The sequence below is a fragment of the Leopardus geoffroyi genome, chromosome B2 (genome assembly GCF_018350155.1).
Source record: "Leopardus geoffroyi isolate Oge1 chromosome B2, O.geoffroyi_Oge1_pat1.0, whole genome shotgun sequence".
In the NCBI taxonomy this organism is placed as follows: Eukaryota; Metazoa; Chordata; class Mammalia; order Carnivora; family Felidae; genus Leopardus; species Leopardus geoffroyi.
In genome coordinates this window covers 4,008,657-4,033,944 of record NC_059332.1, presented here as the reverse complement: position 1 = coordinate 4,033,944, position 25,288 = coordinate 4,008,657, and the positions used below count along the sequence as shown (strand labels likewise).

Below are 25,288 nucleotides of genomic sequence, written 5' to 3'. Positions count from 1 at the left end.
TCACTCTTCAGCCTGCATTGAAAATCCGGCAGAGGCCAGTGGACTCGGGAGTGTGGATACAAAACAGGTCAGCTCCCGGGGCCTAAGCAGGGCGAAGAGTGGAACACACAAAGGCAGGGGCGTGTGGACCATATCCGATCTAACAAATACAAATTAATACTCCCTTTTACAAATAGGAAAAACTGTTGTCCTAGTGAGGTTATGTCCTCAGATTCAGAGTCTCAAAACACCCGATTCCTGTTTTGAGATCCAGAAACTGTGAGTCTGGCCAGTTAGCTCTGATACAACAGTTCTTCTAAGTCCACGGGAATTCCATGAAGATGACAACTTTGTTCATGGCTATCACTTTATTTGAATTTTCATTCGTTGGATATTTTCCCCCGGAGGAAATCTTAGCAACATAAAGAACCGATCTCAGATGTGAAAAGAATGGCAGCAAACAAGGTTCTCTCCCCTGGTCTTCTCATCACCAGAGGCTTCTCCTTTGTGAAGAGAGGTGCCCAGTGACTTTCCATCCTACCGAGGTGAGATAACTAAGGAAGAAAAAGGACGTCGAATTAAAAATTTCAATAGTGTTCCTCTAGTTAAATGCATAGATGAAACCGCTATCCTTTACCTTCATAAACGAGTGAGTTTCCTGTCCTTAGCCCAGTCTTGGACGACTGCATCTCCAAATATAAGGTAGAAGATCAATCCTGATAGGTTAATGGCAAACAACAACAGAAAGACATTTCTCCATCCGAATTCGGGATCCTGAGGACACAAAACCTCCAGTAAAGTTTCCTCCTTCATCCTTTTTTTTGCTACGAGCCCATATTAATAGTTTAGAAGACCATATTTGCTAGTGGCTCTCCACATAGACGTTCATTTCCTGCAAGAGGCTTGATGGTTGGAAAGAAAGAATTTCAGAGTGCATTTAGAATATTCCTAATAAATGGGATTTGGGGACCTTTACAGTTAACCTACAGAACTGCGTTTGTCACTATTTATCGAAGTGCCATGCGTTTTCTCTTGTGTGCCAATCATGACACGCCAAGTATGCTAAGAGTGTTTTCTTCTTGCGTTGCTGTGGTGTGGGGGAAACATCGCAGGCTCTGGAGCTAGACGGGTCTAAGAAGGAAGAATTCTGACTCTGCATCCTCTCAGTGGAAAGACTTGTTCTATCAGATTTTCAGCTTTATCATCAGAAAGTGAGGACCACAATATACCATTCTCGTAATGGGCATGGGCATCAATAATTAAATGAGATTACTGCATATGAAATACCTACAATCATGCCTGCGTGTACGAGACACGTCAGCACATCTGCTTTTACTATCTGTCTGCTTTGGGATGGTTATGCAAATGAAAATTTCACCGCGTTGCCAAAGACGTGGCAAGTTGCATCGGGGCATGGAATTTACCATCTCACGACATCGGTACGGCTGTGTGATTTCAGTTTCAAAGACTGAATGTTGCCAGGGGATCATCACTTCTTTGGCTTCAGAACAAGGAAAGACTGAGGTCACGAAAGGAATTGTTCTACATTTTTCTCTGCCAGGTTGACCTCATGACAAAGTTACCCACAGTTTGCTTTTATTTTCTACGACGCAAGCACATGCTTTAGGGACACTACTAACTTTACAAATGGATTTGGCAGAGCATTTTCAGAGTCCTTGACCCGAACACTCTACCTGACTGAGGAGAAACCCGCTGATGGTGGGTGCCAGGATAGCTGCTATGTATCCGAATTCCCTTGAGGTTCCCATGAGAAAACTGGAATGCCTGTGGGTGACAGGAATGTTCCAGGCTAGATCCGGAGATGCTTCACGGTATCCTTCAGCCTTGCTCATGTAATTACATCAGAAAGCACTTGCACTGTGTACGTTCAGTGAGGGGCACTGAGACAAATCAATAACCCCCCCTCTCCCCACATCCCTGAAAAAAATGGCCACAGGTCCATCTGTGGTCCTTGCCTGTGATTTATTATGTCCCAAAGTTTGGGGCTCCCAGAAAGCTTCGGGCTAAGTCTTTTTCAGAACAGGTGAAATATAAGAGTGGAGATGACCATCCTACCTCGGAGCAATGTCTAAGGCGTTGATATAGATCCCTGACTGACAGAAGGGGGTTAACCCACATGAGACTATGAGGAGGGTCATTGTGGTGATGTAGTCAGGGGTGAGGTAGGACAGAGCCACGAGGAGCACTGAAGAGGGGAAATTTCCTAGGGAACGAGGAACAGACAAATTAAACAATGAGATACACCTTTGGCTGTTGTATTTGTATGCTTTGTGAATCATCTGACCCTCAAGCCCTGTTCTTACCAAGAAATGTGGCAATTTTCCTCACGGTAACGAGCCTGAAATTCTTGGTCAGGAGGAAATCTGCCAGTTGGCCTCCCAGGATACCAGTGACCCAGGAAACGATAAAAGGAAAGGCAGACAGGAACCCATTCTGAGGGGGAAAAGACGTGCGTAAATCATCATAATAGGGGTGGTGAGCCCACACCTTTTTTTGAGAAACCACTGATAATCATACTGACAACCCCGAAGACAGCCCTGAGAGCGGGGGAGGAGCAGAGAGAGAGAGACAGAGGATCCAAAGCAGGTTCTGGGCTCCGTGCTGACAGGCTGACAGCAGACAGCCAGATGCGGGGCTCGAACTCACCCAACTGTGAGATCATGACCTGAGCTGAAGTCAGATGCTCAACCGACTAAGACACCCAGGCGCCCCTAAGACCATTCTTTCTTTCTCATTTCTTTTTTTTTTTTTTAATGCTTATTTTATTTTTAAGAGAGAGAGAGAGAGAGAGCATGGCCAGGGCGAGGGGCAGAGAGAGAGGGAGACACAGAATCTGAAGCAGGCTCCAGGCTCCGAGCCATCAGCACAGAGCCCGAGGGGGGGCTTGAACCCACCAACGGCAAGATCATGACCTGAGCTGAAGTCAGATGCTCAACCAACGAAGCCACTCAGGCGCCCCTGAAATCCTACTTTCTTAACAACATCAGGAGCCTTTTCAGTCATGTCCTTAGAGAAGCTACCAGCGTGAGTGTTAAATATTAGATCATTTCGTGGTAGGTAGTAGAGGATAAACTTTCCTGTATGGAACGATTTGTGAAGACGAAGTGATTGGTGAGTCATGCGCGCTGGAGAAAGGCCCAGAGGGAAAGGCACTCACGTCTCTGATATTAATGTTGAACACCGAGCTGATGTAAGTTGGCATGTATACAATCAGTATGGTGATCAGCCACTGGTGGCTGAAACTGCACAGACAAATGGCATACAGGGGTAGAGACCTGAGCATGGCCTTGAACGGAAGAGGCTGCTTACAAGGGCTGACCTGGAAACAAGCGTACTGGTTAGGACGGTAAGATCTGGGCCGGGCCCACGTGTGAGCTTCGTTACCCCCTCGAAATGCAGAGGCCGACGCGAGCTCTCTGCAGATGGTCGCAGCCCTTACGTGTACCTGTTGGGCCAAGGAAGATACGATATACTCCTTTTCTGTGACGCTTATCCATGGGTGAGAGACGGGGTCATCGTACACCAGAACAAACCAGAGAAGGCAGTAGACGCAGCCAATGCCTCCTGTAAGCAGAGGATAAAATTGGTTACCGTGCCGGTTTCTACTTTCTGTGGAAATTTCTTTTATGTTGGCACATTTTCCAGCGCGAGTGCTGGGACAAGCCTTTGCTCATAATATCCCCTTTGCAAGTCTCAAAAAAAAAAAAAAAAAGCGCACGAATATCACAACTTTCTAGAACCCTCTTTTTTTTTTTTTTTTTTTTTTTTTACATCTCTTGATTATTCATATGTATGGAAATCACAGACCCTAGGACTTGGTTTTCTCAACCTTTTTAATATTACCAAAGGAAAGCCGTCCCTTTCCGCGCTTTCGACGGCAAACGTGTAGGTTTTCGCATTAAGCAACCCTCCAAGTTCTCCACGGACGCCAGCTTGGCTCAGCTTTGACGCTAACTACTGGTAGTTGGCACAGACACTGCAGGGGGAGGGCTCAGTCCCACAAGGCTGCCCCCCACTTCGGATGCCAGTCACAAGCAGTGGGTCCCCGGGTTACGCACGCTTCTGACTTGACTGCAAAGTGGGGGTTCCTACAACCCCCTCTCGGTTTTGATAATTGGCGGGAACATCTCACCAAAGTCAAGGAAGCATTTACTTACATTTACTTACGTCTGCCAGTTTGTTACAAAGGATATTGTACAGGCTGCAGATGAACAGCCAGACAAACAGGTAACACAGGGCAAGGTCTGGAAGGGGTTCTGAGCACAGGAGCCCCTGTGGAGCTGGGATACGCCACCCTCCCAGCACATGGAGGTGTTCACCGATCTGGGAGATCCCACGGTTCAGGGATCTTTAGGGAGGTGACATCACGTAGGCATAATAGATTATTAATTCATCCTGCAGCCTCCTTCCCTCCTGGAGGATGGAGGCTGAAGCTTCCAAGCTTCTAATCAGGGTTTGTTCTTTCTGGTGCCCAGCCCTCATCGTGAAGCTGTCTCGGGTCCACCAAGAGCTGTCTCGTTAGGACAAAAGATGTTCATAACACTCAGGCGATTACAGGGGTTTTAGGAGCTCTGGGTCGGAACCTGGGGACAGAGACCACATCCACATTTCTTAACTGTGTCACAATGAGCCATTGTAACAGGTGTTCAGAGGTTCTTTCATTCTCAGTTGCATTCCCCTCGTGACGAAAGATGTTGAGCACCTTTCCATGTGTTTGCTTTCCCTCTCTGAAGCATCTTTGCCACTGCTAAACCATTTTTTGTTCTGTTTTCTTATAATTGAGTGTTGAGAATTATTTACACATTCTGGATAAAAGTCTTTATTACATACGTGTTTTGCAAGTATTTTTTCCCTGTCTTTATTATCCTAATAACGGCTCGTAAAGACAAGTTTTTACTCTGATGAAATCCAGCCTATCAGTTTGTAATTTTACAGATCAAGCCTTTGGTGTCACGTCTAAGAAATCTTTGCCTAACTAGAGAGCAAGGATTTTCTCATAGGCTTTCTTCTGGAAGGATAATAACTTCAGATTTTAAAATTAGGTCCAGGATTTATTTGGAGTTTGTTTTTGTGTAGGGTATAAGACTGGACCAAAGTATCCAGTTTTTGAGCGACATCTTGTTGAAAAGCCTATTCCTTTCTCCATTGGATTCCCTTTGCATCTTTGTCAAAAATCAACTTGCCTTTTATGTGTGAGTCTGTTTGGGATTGTGCTCCGCTGATTTATTTTCTGCCAATATGCCAACACTGCCGTGTCCCGATGGCGTAATCTTCTGTGTCTTAACATCGGGCAGTGTGAGTCCTCCAACTTTGTAACTCATTTGCAAAATTATTTGGCTCTTCTAGAATCCTTTTATTTTCATGAGAACGGTTTTCAGGGCATCGGTCTTTCCCACCTTTTGTCGGATTTATTCCTATGTTACGTACTTGCCCATGCTATTGAAAACGGTACTGCTATTTTTAATTTAAATTTCTTAGTCTCTCAACTTTGGTGTGGCTAAAAATGTCCTTATTTTGTCTGTTTTTGACCTTTTTCCCCCCAGAATTCTATGTTGACGGTTTGTTTCTTTGTTTGTTTTCCTTGCAGGACGTGAAAACTTTTATTTCACTGCCTTCCTCCTTGCGTTGCTTCCGACAGGAAGGCTACCCTCTTCACTGTCTCTGTTGTTCTGTGTGTGATATGTATTTAGCTTTCACTGCTTTTAAAATTTTCATCTTGGGGCGCCTGGGTGGCGCAGTCGGTTAAGCGTCCGACTTCAGCCAGGTCACGATCTCGCGGTCCGGGAGTTCGAGCCCCGCGTCGGGCTCTGGGCTGATGGCTCGGAGCCTGGAGCCTGTTTCCGATTCTGTGTCTCTCCCTCTCTCTCTGCCCCTCCCCCGTTCATGCTCTGTCTCTCTCTGTCCCAAAAATAAAATTTTCATCTTTATCACTGGCTTTCAGCCATCCGGTTACCTATAACTTGGTGTCGTTTTCTTCATGTTGCCTGTGCTTGAGATCCATTGTTCTTGGGTCTGTGAGCGTGTAGTTTTCATTGACTTTGGCAACGCTTCACCCATTATTCTAACATCGGTGCCAGTTCTGCGTCCGTTTTGATTGATCTTTTTACTCTTCTTTTTACAGGTTGTGTTTTCCTGCTTTTATGTTGCCACGCCTGGTAATCTACGATGGGAACCAGACATCGTGGATGACACCGAGGTGGGTGCTGAGTGTCTTTGTCTTCCTCTACCAGATGTTTGAGCTTTTGTCTGCGCTACAGTTAGCTTGCAGAGAAATAGTTCGATCCTTTTAGGTCTTGCGTCGTCATTTGTCAAAGGGCCCCCCAGTGCTTCCTCTGGAGCCGCTGGAGAAAGAAGGCGGTGGGCATTCTGCCCAACTGCCTCTGAATTGTCAGTGTTTTCAGTCTGTCTTGTGGGAACAGACTCTGTCTCCGATTCTTTGCAAGTCCTCGATTCTGTTCTTTGATCTTTTCCAGTGATTTTTCCCCACCACGGGCTCAGATGATGTCTTCACGCACGTGCCCCGCAAATAACCGGGTTTCCTCTGTATGTCGTGGCCTTTATTGGGTGCTCTTTCCTGCCTCACGCTCTCCCGGCTTTTAGATTTGTCTCCTCAGTTCTGTTTCTGCTGAGTTCCCTCTTCTTGCGCCCTGCCCTAGACCTCCAGGTTGTGGTCCCTCCTCGCCTTCGCCTTGTTGGTGTTTAGTGTTTTCTCTCCTTTCAGAAGCTTGCACCCAACCCAGGCCCCTGTCCTGATGCACTTGATGGGAGAGAAAACCCACAGCGGTGGCTTGCTCTCGGCGCGTCTTTCTTTCATCTGTCCCAAACCACTGCTCTGCAAGCCTGTCACCTGCAGCCGGAACCGGGGGCAGGGGGAGGCGAGGGCGGGGGGGGGGGGGGGCGCAGCGCACGCCCAACCACTGCGTGCTAATGATGCTTTATGGCAGATCGATAGCATCGCAGACTGATCCTTGGACACTCGCCCTGAATATGAAACCCTGGAATGGGGAGACAGCTGCTTACCAAAGATATAGAAGACAAAAGGCCACCCGAGGGTTTGGCTGATGATGCCACCCAGGAGGATGATGGCGAAGGTTCCCAGCATCATTCCTGCAAAGAGACAGAGTAACCTGTGGGGCTGTGGACCGCCACTGGATAGACACCCGACAGAATGACGGATGATATGTTAACCTGGTGTCACCAACCATAACCAGACTAGCATATCAGAATACGTGAACTTCAGATTTATCCCTTAGTTCTCCTGAGGGCCCATTTTTCTGGCAGTTCCCTAATAGCATTGCAGACAACAGCCACGCTTCTTCCTCCCGTGTTATTTTAATTTTTAATTACACAAGTCATGTGACATATGCTTATTGAGAAAGTAAATTATCAGGAAGCAGAGTCCGCGACGTGCCGCCCCCATCCGTTCCCACTCTTGTCTCTAATGTTAACCATTACCTCTTATGTGATATATCGTTGCATAGCTTTCCTCCCTGCAAACATATATAATATGTATCTACACACACACTTACCTCTTTGTAAAGGCATTTAAGCGACATGCAGGCAGAAAGTAGATTTGTCTGTTATGGTGCTAATAACACTTTTAATTTCCCTGGCTTCACAGAGCATTCTCATACATAGTAGGGCACCCTTCCTTCCAACAACTTTTCCAAAACTAGGCTATTATGTGTTTTTATTTTCCAGATTAACATCAACTTGTCAAATTACAGATGCGTGAGTTCTTATTTGTTTGTTTGCTCCTTTTATTTATTATCTATTTATTTAGTTTTTAATTTAATTTTTCTTATTTTTTAAGGTTTATTTATTTTCGAGAGAGAGACAGGATTCATAAGCCGTGTTCATTAACGATATGTAATTCACTAAGAATGACATGTTTGTCTTGGAATGTAGATAGAAAAAGGTGGAAAGACCAGCAGACACATGATACTAGGTAGGCAATAATTATAAACACAAGACTCTAGCTATTCACGGGCATATCCAATCGGAGATGTGTGGGAACCAGAGAAAAGTGTGCACATCTCTTCCCAACTCGGCATTCAGTGACTTGAAGTTGCTGTCTTTAAATCAGCCGTGATGGTAGTATTTAGAGCACAGAAATTGATAAATATTTTGAATCAGCTTTTTTTTTTCCTTCCTAGAAAAAGCCTGTTTACCAGCCCAATGGTGGTGACTTGTGACAGTGGGGGCCTCATTCAGCCATCCGCCGGGAATTCCCATTCTGGCCCCCAGACCACTCTGCCTGCAGACGGAAGTAACACCCCTGGCAGTAACAGGTTCTTTAGTGACTAAGTGGAGGCCCCCCGGCCCTGTGTCTCTCGCATAGAGCAAGTGTGTGTCACTGGCCCAGGATGCCGCCCCTCCGTGGGCTCCCTCGCCTGAAGCCCAGCTCTGGTTCTCCCATCCACACCACCAACGGGCAGGATAATGCAGCAGACAGACAGAGACAGGGTGTTCGAATATTCAGCACGCGTGACCCAGGTAGGGTGATCCTTCCACCCACTTTACCTTAAACGTGTTCAGTTACCCGATTTCCCGCCTTACATCTCACTCTGTGCTTCGAAGTAGTTTAACTGTACAGTTACGGTGCCTGATTTGGCCTGTGAGCCTGTCTGCCCCATGACCTCTGGGACAGCTTGCCAGGTGGTGTACTTGGGGCTGACCTTGCATCAAGGCAATTTCCTCCCTAACAGACACGCTTTATTCGTTCTGCATTTGTGTTTCTAACACTACCCATGTGGCTGTCTGAAAATCGCAGGGTTTTGGTTTTTTTCCTATTTTCACTGCTGTATGATAAACCATCATCTTCAGGTTGTGTGTGTGTGTGTGTGTGTGTGTGTGTGTTTCTATTACCTATGAGGCCTGCCTCAAATATGAGATACCAGTTCTGTTTTGTCTGCTTAGCCTTCCTCCCTTAAGTGGCTACAAAGTTTCCTGCCTCTAGATGTGCCTTTGTGGTTCCTTGGAGAGAAAGACCTAGTATGTTTTGCCCCAGAGGCTGGCAGTACTGGGCCCTTCCACCGTTAGGTGTCTTTGTGGGAAGTCTTCCTTCAACCTCACGGGATGAGTCCTACTGCTTACCAGTGCAGCCTGTTGAGAAGTCCTAGAATCACCAGAAATGGCCATTTCTGTAAGAACTACTGAGGCAGGTGGGTAGGCTTAGCCCATCCCACCTACTGATGGGTTCCTCCAATGGCTTCCTGTTGGCCCCTTAGACAGCCATTGGATCTGTGCTCTTCTGAAGCAGAAAAGGTTTCTAGAGGCCAGTAGAGACTACCTTCTTGGGGCCACTAAGATGGTCCCTAACACCCAAAACAAGGAAGCCTCTGGAACTTGCAGTCTTCTAGATTCCCAAGATTCTCCTAGTCAGTTGACCTGTTCCAGGAGCACTATGCCTATAGAGCAGGAAACGAGAGGGAGGGAGCAGCTACTTCTACAAGGTCACTGTCTTCCTTCCAAGATTTTAAACTTTTCTTCCATGCTTTCCATGGAAGGCCATCTCCCTTCGTTTAGGTATCCAGACCACTCATTGCAGTTAAAAATATTAGCGATTTTACTTTTCATTACCAACGACTATTTTTATAGCAGTCTGGTTTTTGTAATTACTTTTTTTAAATTTTTAATTGAAGCATGGTTGATATTAGTTTCAGGTGTACAACATAGTGATTTGGCAATTACATTACAAAATGCCACAGTAAGCATAGTTACCATCTATCCCCATACTCACTTATTACAACATTATCGAGTATGTTCCCTACGCCGTACTTTTCATTCCCTTGACTTATTTATTTTATACCTGGAAGTTTGTATCTCTTAATCTCCCTCTCCTGTTTGGCCTATCTCCCACCCCCACCCAACCTCTGGAAACCACTGGTTGGTTCTCTATATTTATGAGTCTGTTTCTCTTTCCTGTTGTTATTGTTATTTGGTGGTTCTTTTAGATGCCACGTATAAGTGAGACTGCACGATAATTGTCTTTCTCTGTCTGACTTACATGACTTAGCGAAACAGCCTTTTTGGGTTCATTCATGTTGTTGCAAATGGCAAGATTTCGTTCTTTTTGGTGACCCAATGACATTCCATTATGTAAACACACCATATCGTCTTCGTCCATCCATCTATTGGTGGACATCTGGGCTGCTTTCATATCTTGGCTATTGTAAACGATGCTGCAGTAAACCCAGGAGTGCATATATGTCTTTCGCATTGGTGTTTTCATTTCCCTCAGGTAAATACTCAGATGTGCAGTCATTGGGTGGTATGGTACTTTTACTTTTAGCTTTTTGAGGAACCTCTATCCTGTTTTCCACGGTCGCTGCACCAATTTACATCCCTACAAATAGGACACAGAGATTCTCTTTTCTCCACATCCTCACCAACCCTTATTATTTCTTGTCTTTTGGATGCTCGCCGTTCTGACGGTTTTTTCTTTTTAAATAAATGTTATGGTACATAGTCCCTTAGATCTCTCCCGTGGTATTGGTTAATCATGTAAAAGTTTCTTTTAATTTCTTCTCCATTTGGATTTGTTCTCACAGTTTTTGAGTTTGGTCTCTCTCTTTTGTGCTCTTGTTTTCTTTAACATGTTTGAGGTTTTGTGGGGGAAGGGGGCCAATCTCAATGCTTGAGAAGCCCCATTAGTCAGCTGCGATGACGGATGTGAGTTTCCTCATAGTCCAAATTAGTGGACTATTCCCCTATCAGTGGATATGAGCTCTGGTGACGGAAAATACTTCTCCAGGGTTGTAAAGGGCTCTAGAGGGTCCAGAGGGGGGTGAGATCAGTCAGGGTGTGTGTGTGTATGTGTGTCTTGTTTTCTGGGCTTGAAGAGTCCCTGACTCCCTTGTGATCCATAAGTTAGCTGGGGAGTTACCCCAGTTTTCTTATCCAGAAACTGCTTCATCAATCTCCTGGTTGTTAGCCCTATTCTTTCTGTTTTTCATTCTTCCCCAATATTTTTAGAATATTCATTCCAGATACACTGTCCAGGCAAATCATGATCAGAAAGCAGTTCTCAGAACAACTGAGAACTCTGCCAAAGAAGATTAAGTTAGATCTGTACCTCATACATAGAATACCAATATAGACTCCCAGTGTATTAGAAATTTAGGTATGAAAACGAAATCAGGCAAGTTCAAGGAAAAACGTGGGTGGATGCTTCTGTAACTTGTCCATCTATGACTCAAAATCCAGAAGCCATAAAAGAGAAGGATGATCAATTCAAATATGCAAGAATATATTTTTTACACATAGGAAAAGTCATTATAAGCAAAGCCATGTTATAAATGACAACTTGGGGAAAAATGACAGAAAGCGGGGCACCTGAGTGGTTCAGTCGATTGAGCGTCCGACTTCGGCTCAGGTCACGATCTCGCGGTTCGTGAGCTCGAGCCTTGCGTCGGGCTCTGTGTCGACAGCTCGGAGCCTGGAGCCTGCTTCGGATTCTGTGTCTCCCTCCCTCTCTGCCCCTCGCCCACTCGCACTTTGTCTCTCTCTCTCTCTCCGAAAAATAAACATTTAAAAAATTTAAAAAAAAAAACTGAAAGTCATGGCACGAAGGATCCATCTCCTTAATTTATAAATATTTGGTCGCCATTGAGGAAAAAAGAAAAACACATTCAACAGAGAAATTCTCACGTACCCCAGGGTGAGAATGTTGGATTGAGTGGACTCATTTCGGTTATGTGTTTCTACCTGATAGAGCGAGGGTGCAGAGGCGGCTTCGTTCATGCGGAGGACCCCATCTCTCCCAAAGCGCGTGCTGGCCCCCAAATATCGAGCCCTGAAGTCAAAACAGTTAGAGCTGTAGGTATGTGGTGCCATGTAGAAATTCATATCCATTTCATATTCGCAAACTGTCTGGATACCTGGGCCAGGCCCTGGACTGTTCGAGTTGCAATGAGGAAGGCTAGCCCCAGGTCAGCCGCCAGCGGGGTGAAGATAGTGAGAAGGGAGGATACAACCAAAGAAACGCCAACCACACGCTTTGTTCCTATTCTTCCAGCCAGGTACCCGCTGGGAGCCGTTGTCAGCATCATGCCATAGTTGACAGAACCAAAAATGACGCCTTGGATTTGAGGGCTCCAGTCATACACAGGGGCCTTGAAGAAACAGAGAATGCTGTAGTAAGCCGTTTACACGAAGGTTCTTACATAACTGAAGACACCTCTTTATATCTCTCACTTGCTTTCAAATCACTATTTTGCCAAGTAAAACTTCTCTTAAGTGTTAATTTATTTTGAGAGAGAGAGAGAGAGAGAGCACGAGAGAGGGGTGGGGCAGAGAGAGAGGGAGAGAGAGAGAGAGAATCCCAAACAGCCTCTGTGTTGTCAACGTGGGGCCCAATGCAGAGCTCGAACTCACGAACCGTGAGATCATGACCTGAGCCAAAATCTCAGGAATCGGACGCTTAACTGACTGAGCCACCCGGGTGCCCCCCCCCAAATAAAACTTGTTAACACATAAGCTCTAAACAAACAGCAAAAACAAGAACACAGCCTAAATCTCGTATTGCTTACCTCTGCTGGAAGACTGTTTGGCACATCATTTGAGCCACCAAGTGCGTCAAGAGGCAGACTCTCGGTGGAGCCATTAAACTGGGGCTGATAGTTTGTGCCGTTGACCATGGCCACCATGCTGATGTTGATGGCAGCATACTGTGCCATCAGTATAAAATTGCAGAAATGTGCGATAAAGGCTATTCCATAGCGAGTGGAGCGGAAGCTGAGAACTGGAAATATCATAACATGACATTAGTGCTTTCCTTATTAAGCCATCATTTGCTTCTCGCAAGTTATACCACAGGAAGGTACCACAGACCATCACCTAATAAGTTAAATGGCTTTGCTATTGGCTTTAGGAAAGATACAAAAGGAGGCAATCACTGAGTTGAACTGAAGGTTGTTTTCATACCATGACTGTGTAGAGACTGACTTGCTCTGAGGCATCTATCCTTCCTATGGTTTTGTCTCTCCCGTTCTTGGGTTATTGTATTCTATAGTTGATGAAATTACTCGGAAGTAAATACCTATGTGGCAAAATATACATTTTATATACATATAAGGAAGTGTATGTGTATGTACCTATTTAAGTCACATAATTTAATCAACTAAATTTAATTAAATTACATAATTTATATTGTATGTCCTATATTACACATTATATATAGAAAATGTAATTTTTTAAACTCTGAGGGAATTGTTTGTTGGGGTAGATGATTGTTCTCCGCATGTGTCCAGTCATTGAGGACAAGCTTTCATTTAAAGTTTAAAATCAAGCCCCTAGAAAGATTTTCTCATTAGAGAAATTGACAACTACAAACTATGAAAAAATATAGCGAAAAAAATAGCAGAAAGAGAAGTGAGCACAGCATTCAAGGCTGTTTTTGTATTTCTGGGGAAGATGGCTGTTGCCGGGAAGAGGCTATTGCAATAATGCAGAAGAGAAGTGAGGAGCATTGGATTGTGGTGGGAGCAGCAGAAGAGGGAAAATGTAATCGGATCCCAAATGGACCCGTGGGGTGGGGGAAAGGCACACTAAATCAAGCTTTAGCTTTTACAGACCAGTGGGGGAGGGGCACCAGAGAGGTTCTTGTCTAGGAACGAGAAGAGTAGAGTTGAGGTTCACTGAGGAAGGGAGTTGTGTGGCCAGAGCAGGGGTTTGGAGAGTGTGGGGATCAACAACTTATTGTTGGACCAACAGAGCTCCCTTTTAGGCACTCTGAGTGTTGAGAATGTTGTTGGATACACAACTCTAGAGTTTAGAAGAGAGGTAGGAGTTGAGGTGTAAGACTGGGAGTTAATAATCTACACATGATACCTGAAGCCATGATATTTGGGAAGTGAGAAGGCAGAGAGAAGAGAGCCAAGGACTGACCCTGGGGGTTCCAATGTTTAGAAAGGCCAAATGAATGGGGAGAGACCAACAAAGGAAACTGAAAAGGGATGATCAGTAGGTTTTGGAAGAAAACTAGGAGAGCGTGGTGTCCTGAAAGCCCAGGGGAAAAGGGCTTCAGGGAGGAGGGAGTCAGCAGGTGCGTCAGATGGCTCCGATAGGTCATGGAACATAATGAGTGAGAATTAATTCACTAAATCCTCTGAAGCCGCTACCATGGCTATCCTCATTTTATGGATGAGAAGGCCATAGATACAGAGAGACCCGCTACGTGTCAGGTGTCTATGCTGTTAACCATTGTTGGGCAAGTATATGATGGCTTTTATTTTGTCCTAGATGACCCCATGAGAATACCTTTGCTGTAAGTCAAGTGCACTCATCTGTGGGGTTTACATGGTGTGGGATAAGAGGTCCCTGTGTGTCTTCAAGAAGTCCTCAAAACTTCAAGGAAGGAGGTACCTTGAGATAACAAAAGAGTCTTCCCCCACAAGGGCATACTGTTATCTCATTTAGTGAATGGGGTGGGGGAGGCAGAATTTGGAAAAAAAAAAACTGTAAAACATACCCAAATTAGAGTGAGAAGCTCAAATACAATATTTTTGTGAAAGTTTTCCTTCCTGATTCAAAGCTGGGTGGTGACTTCTTATGTCAGTCAAGTCAACTAATAATTTGTGAGTTCTTGTGTTCTCTGATTTCTCCACATGGCCTGGGATCTTAGAGACCAAAGGCTACTGAAAAACAGTATCAGCAAACCAAGAGACTAATGGCTCACAAATGAGTGGGTTGAACATCGGTCTCGTTAGGTTGCTGAAAGATTAAGTAGAGGATGTGTTTAAAAGGCTAAGCCTGATGCTTGCTTGCTAATAAGTATTTCCTACAGTCCACTACATGTGTCCTTAAAGATTGTTTCTGTCCTATGTCCATAATGGATGAATCATTCCAGCCATATCCACTCTAATAGATTGGTGCCAGCGTCATGCTGGCTGTGAAATATTTTCAAGGATTACCCTTAGCTACATGAGAGTGTGTGAGTTTGTATGTATGTGTGAGTGTGTGCAAATTAATAAATATCTTATAGGCATAGTATTTAACCGCTGGAAGAGAGCACTGACACTATGAAATCATCGACTTTTGAAACTTGAAGGTTATATATGGAAGAATTCGATACTACTCTCATCAGAGTCCAGGAGACTTGTTTTTTAACATGATGTGACAAACAGAGCCTAGGGTGACTCCAAAGATTCCCACCTCATGAGTTCACAAATGTGTGTAATCCCCTCCACTCGAATGGGGGCAAGACCTATGAGCTGCTTCTAGCCAGCAAGTGAAGGGATGCACTCTCATGATTTTCATTATAAGACTCCAAACTGAAGCTGGATACTTTACTCATGGGCTTGATAAAGGACGCAGAGAGTTGGAGAAGCCCACACGGTGAGGAACTATGGGCTGCCTCTAGGACAAGAGAGTGGCCTCTAGCCAAAATCCTGCCCAAACCAGGACCTTCAGCTGTACAGTTGTAAGGGGATGAATTCTCCCAACAACCTGAATGATCTCGGAAGTGGGATCTTCCCCAGTCTAGCCTCCAGATGAGAACACAACCTGGACAACTGCTCAATTGCAGCCTTGTGAGATGTAGAGAAGAACCAACTAAACCAAGGCATGTCTTAACCCCTGACCCACAGAAGTTGTGACATCGTAAATGTGTGTCATTTTAGGCCATTAAGTTTGTGGTAATATGTTTGCAGGGATAGAAAATAAATACGGTTGGCATCAAATAATAAAGATGCGTTATATATATTAACAGACTACATGAAAGGTTTTTTTGGAGGAGAGGGCACACGTTGAAAGATGTTTGCATTACACAGCATTGAAATTTGTTACAAGTCTAAAATAAGACACCAATAAAAAGAGAAAATCTAAGGAACAATAGAAAAACATCCAAAAAAAATCATACAGTGAGTAAAGGACATTACGGCAATTCATGGAGGAAAGCTAAATTATACATGTGATTCTGAGCTAGCTGGTTAGATATATGGAAAAATAAAGTTGGAACAATATCTCCTATTTTAAATCAAAATAAAGTCAAGGTATAATACTGTAGCAGTGCGTTTTGTCAAATTAAAGCTGCCATTGATTTTAAGATGTGTCATTTTTTGTTCCACTAAAAATCAATTGATAAGCTAATCAAAAAATCAAACTTAATAGATTCTGAATCTATCAAACTAAATGCCTGAGCTCTCCCTCCCAAGCTTGGTCCACCCACATTCTTTCCCAACTCAGATGATGGAAATTCTATCCTTCCAGACACTTGATTTCTTTCTTTTGCGCCTTAGATCCAGTCTGTCTGGAACATACTATTGTCTTTACATGGAAAATGTGTACAGAATCCAACCACTTCTCACCAGAGCCATTGCTGTCTCTTGGTTTAGAGCTGTTTCCAGAGGATTCTGGCTACCAACACCTCTTGCTTGGATATTTGCAATAGCCTTTAACTTGACTTCCTGCTTCCAATCTATTTTATGTTTTTTTTTTAAATGTTAATTTAGTTGAGAGAGAGAGAGAGAGAGAGAGCAACTGGGGGAGGGGCAGAGAGAGAGGGAGACACTGAATCCGAAGCAGGCTCCAGGCTCTGAGCTGTCAGCACAGAGCCTGACACGGGGCTTGAACTCATGAACCACGAGATCATGACCTGAGCCAAAGTTGGACGCTCAACCGACTGAGCCACCCAGGCGCCCCTCCAATCTATTTACAGTATAGCAAATGAACTGTTGTAGTCATGCCACAAATTAGATCACCCCTTCTTCCACTCAAAATCCTCTATGTGGCTTCACTTTAGTTCAGATTGGATACTAAGGTCTCTATGGTGGCCAGTGGAAAGGAAATATTTATGGCCTTTGCATCAAAATTTTCACTCATTAGGAATACACACTGAAGAAATAATAATTCCAACTTCGGACAAGTGCTACGTTAAAGAATGTTTGCATATGTATAATATATGTACAGATAGCTTAGTAGCAAAACAAAACTCTAACTTAAATTTCCAACCGCAAGAGGATTTTTCAGGTAAATAATGCTCTATCTATTGGACATCCTGAAACACTAATACGCATCCTTAAGAATAGTTGTGAGTGGGGCGCCTGGGTGGCGCAGTCGGTTAAGCGTCCGACTTCAGCCAGGTCACGATCTCGCGGTCCGTGAGTTCGAGCCCCGCATCAGGCTCTGGGCTGATGGCTCAGAGCCTGGAGCCTGTTTCCGATTCTGTGTCTCCCTCTCTCTCTGCCCCTCCCCCGTTCATGCTCTGTCTCTCTCTGTCCCAAAAATAAATAAACGTTGAAAAAAAAAAAAAAAATTTAAAAAAGAATAGTTGTGAGTATTAGAAAGCAATATGGAAAAGTACGTGTGGTCAAATTAAAAGTTTTCTTACTATACCTAATTAAGCAATACAATTATGTTTACAATATTCCATGCAGTGACAAGAAGAACACACAATAGTGGGTGTATACAAATTTGGCAGCAGCTATCAAAAACCGTAAATGCACATGGACAAAGATTAAAAGATAATCCTCAGAAATGCAAGATTTTTTTCGAACAGTGATATTTATTTCCTTCATATATTTGAAAAGCACACATTAACATTACCTGATTTTTTAAAAGAATTCAACAACTTATATGAATTCATCTGTTTGTCTTATGACAGTGCACGTAAAGAATCCACTACCAAATCCTAAACCCAAGGAGTCAAGGTTGAGTTTACCTTTCTCGGGAACGACACTCTCATCCACTCGTGTATCTTGGGAGTATTTAGTCTTCCCTGCTCTGGGACTCAATTCCGTCATGGTGGCCATCGTGTTCTTTCCCCAGATGTTTTTCACCTGTCGGGGCAATATGCAATCCACAGGTGTCAGCCAAGAGAGACTCCTCTGATACGCATAAACGGTGGTCACCAAACAATTTAAAGCTAGGCCGTTTCATGTGGGTGGGGTCCTGGAAGGATGATTATTCCCTCCAGGCCTCCTACAACCGGTGCACCATGCCTAACGGGAGGAACTGTTTATTATTAGGATCTAGAGTGGTCCCTGTGCCAGGGTAAGAGTGCTGGCTTTGGATCTGGGCATTTCCAAGGTCAAATCCAGGCTCATGATTTACCTAACGTGCCAAGTGTCACCAGGAGCAGATTTGTGTGTTTCCGTTTCTTATCTGTTGTAAGAATACCCACCACCACCACGGCGGCAGCACCTTCATCAAAGATCACAAGGGTTCAATAGACTGCGCAGGTCTGGCACTCAACGAGTGGTTGTCACATAGTCTACTGTCATCGTTGTCAGAGCCACCACAGATGTGGGTCACTTCAGAACTGTGCTCCTCTGGAATCTTCTACTGCACCCGAAAACCTGCTTTCTAGTGCCCTCATGATTCCCAAACTGCTTCCCCATTTGACCCCCCTGTGAGGATTCCTGTATGTATGTCACTAATACTTGGGGACCATATTTGCATGTAATGATACAATTTTAATCCTGTATTATTTATGGCCACAGATGATAATGTGTCTGCGAAGTTCTGGAAATAACTAACATGGGGATCTAGGCACTAATAGTTGTTTGGGGTCCCTACAATTTGGACCCACGACCGCCTCAGATGCACAATGTTTCTGTTATAAGCAGGATCTGCTTGGCTTCAAGTTCTAAATATCCTGTTGTTTAATTAACAGGTAGTTGGGATTGTGAGGTTGGTTTTAACTGACCCATAGCATGAAAAACTAAAACCATGTCTATAATCTGGCAGGGAAAATGGAGGTAAAATTGGATGATCAAAATGTGATTCCTTAGCAGTTGGGTCTGAGATCAGAAACAATGCCCACATGTTTGAATATACTCATTTTAGCAGCCACAGATGAAAGCTTAAGACTCTGAGCCCTCTCAACTTTTGATGTTGGATCATGTTCTTAGTTTCCCCTTCCTTAGACTCTTTGATTAGGGCCATGCGACATCTGACAGTTGTCTCACCAAGAAATACAATAATTTCTGGATGGGAGGGTGGTTGGCTTTTTGTAGAAGCACTTTACATGGAAGTCCTAAACAAAACAAAACAAACAAACAAACACGCACAAAAAAACAACATGACAACCAAACGGGCATCATCAGAAATGTTAAGCTATATAGGGAAAAATTATGTAAATAGATGAAGGCAGAACCTGAATTAAGATAGGAAAACCAGAGAACACAAGATGGCTCCATCAGAGAGGAGGGTACGGGGTAAGACCGTGGGGTATTGGAGTCAGGTCACATGGGCCGGCAAAAGCAGACTGCTACATTTCTAGGAATTTTGCAAGCCGGTTGTTGAAAACAGCCATTATTGGCAATTAAATTATATAAATTTGGAATGAAAGAAAATAACAGTTTAAAAAGGTAAATATTTGCAGCCCATGACTTCATAATTATGTTACTGAGTTTTACTCTTGGGTATGCTCTTGGACTCGTTCATGTCTCCCGCATCTAGATGGTGGGAATACTATATAAAGACGTGGTGTTGCATATTTCTTCCTAACTCTGAATTCAGTGATGTCATGTTGGTGGCTTGAAACTGGCCACAACTGGAGTATTCACATGGAAAAACAAAAAGGACGAATGGTACAAATTTGGGCTTGATTTGTTGGTTTCCTGGACTTAAGAAATTTATTAAATAATATTATGTTAGACATATGGGGGTGCCTCAGTCGGGTAAGCGTCCAACTCTTGACTTTGGCTCAGGTCATGATCTCCCGGTTCCTGAGTCCGAGCTCCATGTTGAGCCCTGCGCTGACAGCACAGAGCCTGCTTGGGATTCTCTCTAGCTCTCTCCCTCTGCCCTTCTCCCTGTCTAGCACTTTCTCTCTCTCTCTCAAAAAAATAAAAAATAAAAAATAAATAAAGGGGGAAGAGAAGGAGGTATGGCGATGTATGGAATTCTCCCTTTAAAAAAATGTATAAAGATATTAGTGTCAGAAAGTTTATGTTAACTCTCACGTGGTATTGTAAATTTTAGTAACATGAAGTTAATTTTGAAAATGTATGCATTTTGCAGATGGTAATGTAGAATCAAACAGCTCCGATCCCTGCAACTATATGAAAAGCTAAATAATAATAAAAATTTTTGGACTATTGTGATTCAGAGTGTGCAAGCTGAAAATGGTTTCGGTCTGGTGAATGTAATCTGTATGAGAGAGAAATAATTCAACAGTAGATCAGGTATGACATTTAATGACAACAAATATATTGGGAAGAATTGGCAGATTGAGATTCAATTTCATTTGTCAAACTGTGGTTGAATTTCAGCCATAGGTTGCTACCAACACAGTGTTTAGCAAAAATACATGAAAGTTTTACACCTTAGATACACAAAATGTCTATTTGTTTACTACACCTCAATAAACCTGGAGACAAAGGACAGTACTACATGATAATCAACTGACTATACAGAACTTATAATAACAGTATTGTATATTATTATTCGTAAGCTGTGTGCCTCAGATTCTATTGGTAAAATTAAAAAAAAAATTAGTTTATTTATTTATTTTGAGAGAGAGTGAGTGAGTGTGAGTGACGGAGGGGCAGAAGGAGGGAGAGAGAGAATCCCAAGCAGCCTCCATGCTGTCAGCGCAGAGCCCAACATGGGGCTCGATCCCACAAACCATGAGATCATAACTTGAGCCAAAATCAAGAGTTGGATGCTTAACCAACTGAGCCACCTAGGCGCCCCAATAAAATTTATAATATACCCATGTGTGTTTGCATATGTGTTTTTCCCACCCTGGAAAGCCAGTTGGGAAATACCAGCGCACCACCAGGGTAAGGAAACCCGTCACCCATCTTCCCCTTGGGCCTCTGCACTTGGTGCAACCATTTACTATGAACCCACATTTTTTATTTTGCCCTCGGCATTTAAAATTTTTCCTACAGGGATTTATATCATTTGACACCCTGTTTCAGGAATTCCAGAGAGCCGGGTATAGGGAAGTCTCCCCTGCATCCCCCCCCCCGCCCCCCAGGAACAAAGGCCCCGTTTCCCTGCTGAACGAACAGATGTGGAATCTGGTGCCTGGGATCCATGTTCATTCTTACTTTACGTCCCAGCACAAGGCACTCGGACCAAACTCCTCTACAAACATGAGTATGTCGGGAGATTCATTAGGCCCTCCCACTTCCCACAGACGTGGTGGTTCTCATGGAAAAGAATAAAGAGGGATTCCATCCTACACAAGTCCCAGGATTAAATTCCAAGTGTTATTTGTTTCCACTGACCCGTGGCTGCTGGCCCAATTTTACGAACCAAGTATCCTTCTGTGTGTGGCTTGTTGACTTCTTCAGGACTGATGCTGTCTGATCCGTGTGATATACTGAGCATCCTTTTGCTTTATGAACAATCAGCTTGTTGCCTACCTGGACCGTGTTCTTCAAACCACCTGGACTTAATGTCTTGCCGTCTCCTTTTCGTGGCTTCTTTCAACTGTATGCTACGCCATTTTCAGGGACACCAGGAGAACCGTGAGCTGGAGTCTCAGGCACTGAAATTCGTCCATGACATCCTAGCTGGCCAAACTTTGCACATGGTGCCGTAATCATTCCACAGACAAGCAACAGCATATAGTGATTATAGAGTGATCTCGATCTTAAGGCTATTTTACTCTTTGCTTTTATGCCTGGACTGCCTAACAGCTGGCCCTGAGGACGGAGAGCAACATCCTGTCCCCTGGGTTTGAGGCCACATTCCACTGGATGAAAGCACTATGGCGTGCCACATTCCTGGTTTCCCACAACTTGACCTATTCTTAAAGGTGTGTGTCTGGGACCTTTCTATCATGGCAGGACGGAGTTCTTGAACTCTCCAGCGCTGAGTCGGTGTCTCCAGGATGGCATCCCCAGTGAAACTTCTCTATTCCACAGAAGATCTTTTTGTCCATTTTCAAGTCACTTTCAAGACTCATAAACGGGAATACTATCTCAGTATTTATTGATAGTGTTCTCAGGGTATCAGCTTTCTTGGAAGCAGACGCTTAAATAATAACCTGAGTAAAGTCATCTCAGGTACTTTTAGTTCTCTATTATCTCTATTCTAGACAGCCAGACATGCCTTGCTCTGGAAACCTCGGTGCCCAATCCCATGTCTATGATATGACCGTATCTATGATCATATATATATATATATGTAATTTTTTACAAACAGCTACCTTGATTTTCCAGTATTGGTCCAGAACACTGTGCTGGTCGCCTGGGTCAGAGACCGTATATGGCATCCTGAGATGTTTCTGCTTCCAGGCAGTGCCCCCGAGGAATCACACTGAAGGTCAACTTCCTGCAGACCTTTAGGTTTCAAGCCATGGGTGTCCTGCTAATGTCTGTGAGGTCACAAGTGCCATCAAAAAGTTGCAGCTCCTATGTTCCTGCCTTGAGGACTCTCTCTGATTATCTTCCACCTGCCCTCAGCCCCACCTACCAACTGCTGTTGACCCTAGTGCCCTTCCGTCGCCCCCATCTCCGCAATTCCTCTTCTCTCCTCAGCCATCTTGGTTTGGTTACATTTTCATCATGTCGTGAGTCATGACTCAGCTCGGCCTTCTTCTAGATGCTGCCTTGGACGAGAGCCGCCCCCAGCCTTATCTTGTGTCAAAGCCCTGGACCCTCTTTGGTCCGGGAGGGAAACCAAGGGGATGAACCTGATTACAAGAGGCTGGGGTCCTTCAGCACGCCAGGAATAGCCTGTTGCCGCTATGAATCCGTCCAAGAGAAAAGCCCAGTACAGACGTCTTGGTTGCAGCGAATCTTCGTGTAAGGGATGGAGAGGTGGTGGCCCGTTGCTTCTTATCTGAAATATTTCTTGGACGCTACCCTCCATCTGTTCCTTGTGTCCTGCCAGCTGTTGGTATAATGGAAGTCATGCCAGCCTCTGCTCCTAACTACTGTACCGACCAGCTTACATCAACCCTAGGTGGAGATTTTGACACTCTTCGTCCAGGACACCCAGCTGGTAAATAAAAGAGCTGATACTTGTTTCACAGGCCCCTGAATTTAACCCCCCAAATTCAGCTTCTACACCCCTCACTAGAGTCCCTGTTTCTTGAAAATGCCATCCACACTTGACATTTTATGCACGTTTATGGACGATCAGGCACAAGACTTCAGCCCTCTGCTTGTACCTCGCTTCCCTCTGCCTTGTTAAGACAGGGTTTTGCATCTGACTTCGACTCAGGTCATGATCTCACAGTCCATGGGTTCGAGCCCCACGTCAGGCTCTGTGCTGACAGCTCAGAGCCTGGAGCCTGCTACAGATTCTGTGTCTCCCTCTCTCTCTGTTCCTCCCCCACTCATGCTCTGTCTCTTAAAAATAAATAAACGTTAAAAGAAAGAAAGAAAGTAGGGGTTTCTACATCTTCCCTCACCTTATTTTTAAATCAATATGAGAAAACCTGGGACTCTGGGAGCATATAAAAATGGTCAGTCTTTACACAGAAAGGACCCTTAGAGTTTCATATGAATCGGTAGGACAAGTGACTTACCAACTTAATGTCCGAAGGATGACTTAGACAGAACTGGCTACTCCTTAGTGCTCTCTCCCTTCACTCCCAGCAGAAGGCTGAGGCTTCTTTCCTACCCTGGGGCTCGAATTGCTAATCATTAACGAGATTCATCCAACGAGATTTATACAAAAAGTGGAATCTTTTTTTTTCTCCCTTGTGTTTTTTTCCCTGTGAATTTTTGTTAATTTTTTTCTTTGAAATATGTGAATTATAATGTTACAGATCAGCTTGACCTTCCATGTTGGTTTTCCTTGTCCTTTCTCTTTTGACACCCCATAATAACAAAACCATTTCACATAAATTCAGTGAAGTTTCTCCATACTGTTTTATTTTAACTACCCGTAGGTGGGTTCCTAAACTATATAAAGCAATGCTTTGTCTGCGACTTAAGTTTGTATACCTGCTGCCATGCAGTGTGGACTATTCCATAACTCACTTTGGACAATAAGCAACGTGGATTGGGAAGAGCCACAAGGGCACAGTCGAGGTCATCGCCTTTCAGTTTCTTTTGCTTGGCTCGTTTTCGACAATACCCCTACGTGGCTGAAAACCTCCTGACTTGTCTGTAGTTCCTCGTCCTCAGCTCAAAGAGGAGGCAAAGGGGTCACCCCCAGCTTCCTGCAGACGGTTCGTTTCCAGCTCCCCGCATGCTCGGTGCCTACATAGCAGACCCCTTTTCCCATGACAGCGTTCCAGCCCGTCTCCAGCCGTGGAAAATTAAACCTGTGCTTGGGAGCCTCCTTGCTTCCGATCCTACTCATCGCCTTGACTTTGAGTTCCTTCTTGGTTAATGGCCCCAGAGATCTCCTTCTGATTTGGAGCGTGGCTCTTTGTATCTATTTGAACTGTCCTGGGTGGGGGAGTAAACCACCCACTCGCACCTTGGAAGAGTGGGAGCCGGCAGAGCGCATCCTTGAGCTCAAGAATTCAGAAGGAGCCCAGCCTCGGAGATTCAGAGCTCCTGTTTACCTAGCATTCATTATGTGTCTTCTCACCCTTCTTTTAGGCAACTTGTATGGTATTCTTAAAAGATAAGAAGAGAAAAGAAAAGCGGATTTGTCCCTTTGCACTTGGGGGATTTAAGCATGGACGCTCAAAGTTCATGATGCAGGAAGGGGGGATGTAAATTTCAACTTTCTGTGCAACAGACTTTTCCCTGAGTCAGTTTCGAAAGACTCTGGACTCTGGACCCCGCGATAAATGAGTAGCAACTTACGAATTCAACTCTCATGTGAAATGTCGCTAACCCTGAATCATTATCCAAGCCAGAGAATCCAACCTTTGGTTTTGCGATTAACTTTTAACTTCATTTTAAGGTTCCCGAGCGCTGGTCGCCCTTCCGTTCCACAAATTTGACTGCGAAGAAAGAGCCTCATGTTGTTGTGTGGGAAAAAAAATTCAACATTGCAAACGTCTATAATGAATTTTTGGAAACTTGACTACAGGTTGAAATATTTCCTTGACTCAGATTGTACTGTCCGCCTGTATGAAATTTACGTTTTCCTTTTGAAAAATGTTGATGTTTAAATCACTTTGTTTTAGTCCTGAGAATTAGTGCACATTTCTCCTTGGATGTGCGTCCAAGTTATCCTCAGAGTGGTTTCCCTAAGACGGTATACAACTGTCATTAATAATGAGCCACACGACGAGGCAGCAGGATGCCGGCTCTGATTCTGGGTGCTGTTTCAGAGGACTTCAGGGCACTGTCCTATCGTGATCACAGAGAGCCTGTTGTTTCCAGTCTAGAAGGCCAAGGTGGCCTCGGCAGAGGAAATACCTCTCATGTGCACTCTGCCCCCTAGTATCTGGCAGTGACTCGGGAGATCCAGG

At 44.3% G+C, this 25,288-nt stretch overlaps 1 protein-coding gene across 4 annotated transcripts; it reads right to left on the bottom strand.

The window, feature by feature from the left end:
- Window positions 1-332: 332 nt before the first annotated feature.
- On the bottom strand, window positions 333-24,845 carry SLC17A3 (solute carrier family 17 member 3). 4 transcript variants are annotated; one of them, XM_045497168.1, is made up of 13 exons: window positions 23,859-24,845; window positions 17,663-17,780; window positions 12,534-12,745; window positions 11,883-12,116; window positions 11,710-11,797; window positions 7,021-7,107; window positions 3,446-3,564; window positions 3,158-3,319; window positions 2,304-2,433; window positions 2,056-2,203; window positions 1,674-1,764; window positions 617-753; window positions 333-533 (listed from the first exon to the last, which is right to left on the bottom strand). In XM_045497168.1, exons 2-12 carry the CDS (start codon window positions 17,751-17,753, stop codon window positions 619-621), a joined length of 1,497 nt encoding a protein of 498 aa, XP_045353124.1. In that variant the 5' UTR covers window positions 17,754-17,780; window positions 23,859-24,845; the 3' UTR covers window positions 333-533; window positions 617-618. The 4 variants fall into 4 exon arrangements, with proteins under 4 accessions (XP_045353124.1, XP_045353123.1, XP_045353125.1 ...); XM_045497167.1 differs by lacking the exon at window positions 23,859-24,845 and adding an exon at window positions 23,438-23,568; XM_045497169.1 differs by lacking the exons at window positions 3,158-3,319; window positions 23,859-24,845 and adding an exon at window positions 23,438-23,568.
- Window positions 24,846-25,288: the final 443 nt, after the last annotated feature.

Bases quoted from the DNA above. Each gene is read 5' to 3' on its own strand.
- SLC17A3 (XM_045497168.1), bottom strand. From the start codon at position 17,753: ATGGCCACCATGACGGAATTGAGTCCCAGAGCAGGGAAGACTAAATAC. The intron at 3,320-3,445 runs GTACACGTAAGG...GCTTGTTTCCAG, and splicing joins TATCTTCCTTGGCCCAACAG to GTCAGCCCTTGTAAGCAGCC. The intron at 2,204-2,303 runs GTAAGAACAGGG...CTCGTTCCCTAG, and splicing joins GAAAATTGCCACATTTCTTG to GAAATTTCCCCTCTTCAGTG.